Here is a 1,416-nt window from a genome sequence, read left to right as displayed (position 1 = left end):
AACATTTTGTGAAAGCACCAATAGTCAACACTACAATATTGTTGCTGTATTAATATCTAGGTAATTGGTCACAAATATATGATATTTGATTTTCTCTATAACGCCCAGCCCTATTATTTGCTTTGGCTACGTATGCAGACTGTTCACGGAAAGCATCTTTTAACTGGCTATACATGCTGCTCACAGACAGCGTAGGATTGTGTTAGTCGCAGAGCTAGTGCTTTGGGATTGTTGCCGTTTCTTCAGTCTTTTGGAGCTGGCACAAGCTGTGAAAACATCGATTTACTGTCAGAGGACGTAGGTGAGGGAAAACAAGGAAAACTCTTAAAATCAAACTGCCAATACGGTCATTCACAGTCATTAAGCCATTTCCTGTACATCGGTAGTTTCATTTAACTCTTGTGTTTTCTTACCGTTGACCATGCACCCGTTGTCTCCCTGGGTCAAATATGACCCAGTCGGTTTTGCCAGTTTATAAAGTATGAAGTATAAATTATCACCCAGTTCTGTTTTTATTTTTTGTATTTGTATTTATTATAAGGATCAACATTAGTGTGTGTGTGTGTGTGTGTGTGTGTGTGTGTGTGTGTGTGTGTATTGAACATTTCTGAGCAACACCCAGCCCTATATGTAAATAAAATTGAGTATATCTGCATGCATTTACAAGAAGTACTTCCCAGCTGCCCTGAACATGAGTGAATTCAACATAAAACATTTTTGAATTACACTCCTCAATAAAAACAAAGAAACAACTTTGTAACGTGTGTTATGTTCTCACCATGTCTAGAGTGTAGAGGCCAGTGAACGTTGCTCTGATCTGCTCCACTACTTGGGGCTGGTCGGGGAAGAACTTCTCCAGAACTCCAGGGCTGGCGAGCACCTGCTGGACCTTCTTGGTTCCAGCCAGGTGAGTGCTGATATCTGGGCATTTCACAGCCAGAGAGCGCTCCATCAGAAGACGAGCATCCCAAGTCTACAATTCAAAAAAAACACTCACGTTTAGCTCTCCTTTAGGCAAGACCTCCTATACACCCAGTACATTAAACTAGCCAATGGTTCAGTACAACTAGATTCACACCACTCCTGGGAAATTACTTAGTAACACAAATCCTGTACACTGTGTAAATCTCGCAGTTGTGACAAAAAAATTAAATGATTATTTCCAGGTAAAATCCGTTCTCTTAACGCTATAATAAACCTGCTGTGGAGTGTTTTGGCATCCGATAAGCCTTCAGCCTTATGGATAAGGATAAAGAGTGTTTGCTGTACAGATGGTAAAGCCCCCTTTGAGGCAATTTTGTGATTAGTGATATTGGGCTACATAAATAAAAATTGACGTAAGATACTACGGCGTACTCCCTGGATCATATATAATTATCTTCTTTCATTTTTTTCGGGGGGGGGGGGGGGGGGGGG

General features: G+C 41.0%; 1 protein-coding gene across 2 annotated transcripts in view; it reads right to left on the bottom strand.

Annotated features, from left to right (window-relative positions):
* Positions 1 to 1,416, bottom strand: part of gss (glutathione synthetase) — a 13,301-nt gene that overhangs the window by 3,428 nt on the left and 8,457 nt on the right. For both annotated transcript variants that reach the window (XM_032519786.1, XM_032519787.1), the window contains exon 10: positions 779 to 973. In XM_032519786.1, the coding sequence (XP_032375677.1) occupies positions 779 to 973 (195 nt within the window). The remainder of the gene's footprint in view (positions 1 to 778; positions 974 to 1,416) is intronic.

The sequence above is a fragment of the Etheostoma spectabile genome, chromosome 7, assembly GCF_008692095.1.
Source record: "Etheostoma spectabile isolate EspeVRDwgs_2016 chromosome 7, UIUC_Espe_1.0, whole genome shotgun sequence".
NCBI lineage: Eukaryota > Metazoa > Chordata > Actinopteri > Perciformes > Percidae > Etheostoma > Etheostoma spectabile.
Note: the sequence above shows the minus strand (reverse complement) of the source record. Positions and strands in the feature narration are given on the sequence as shown.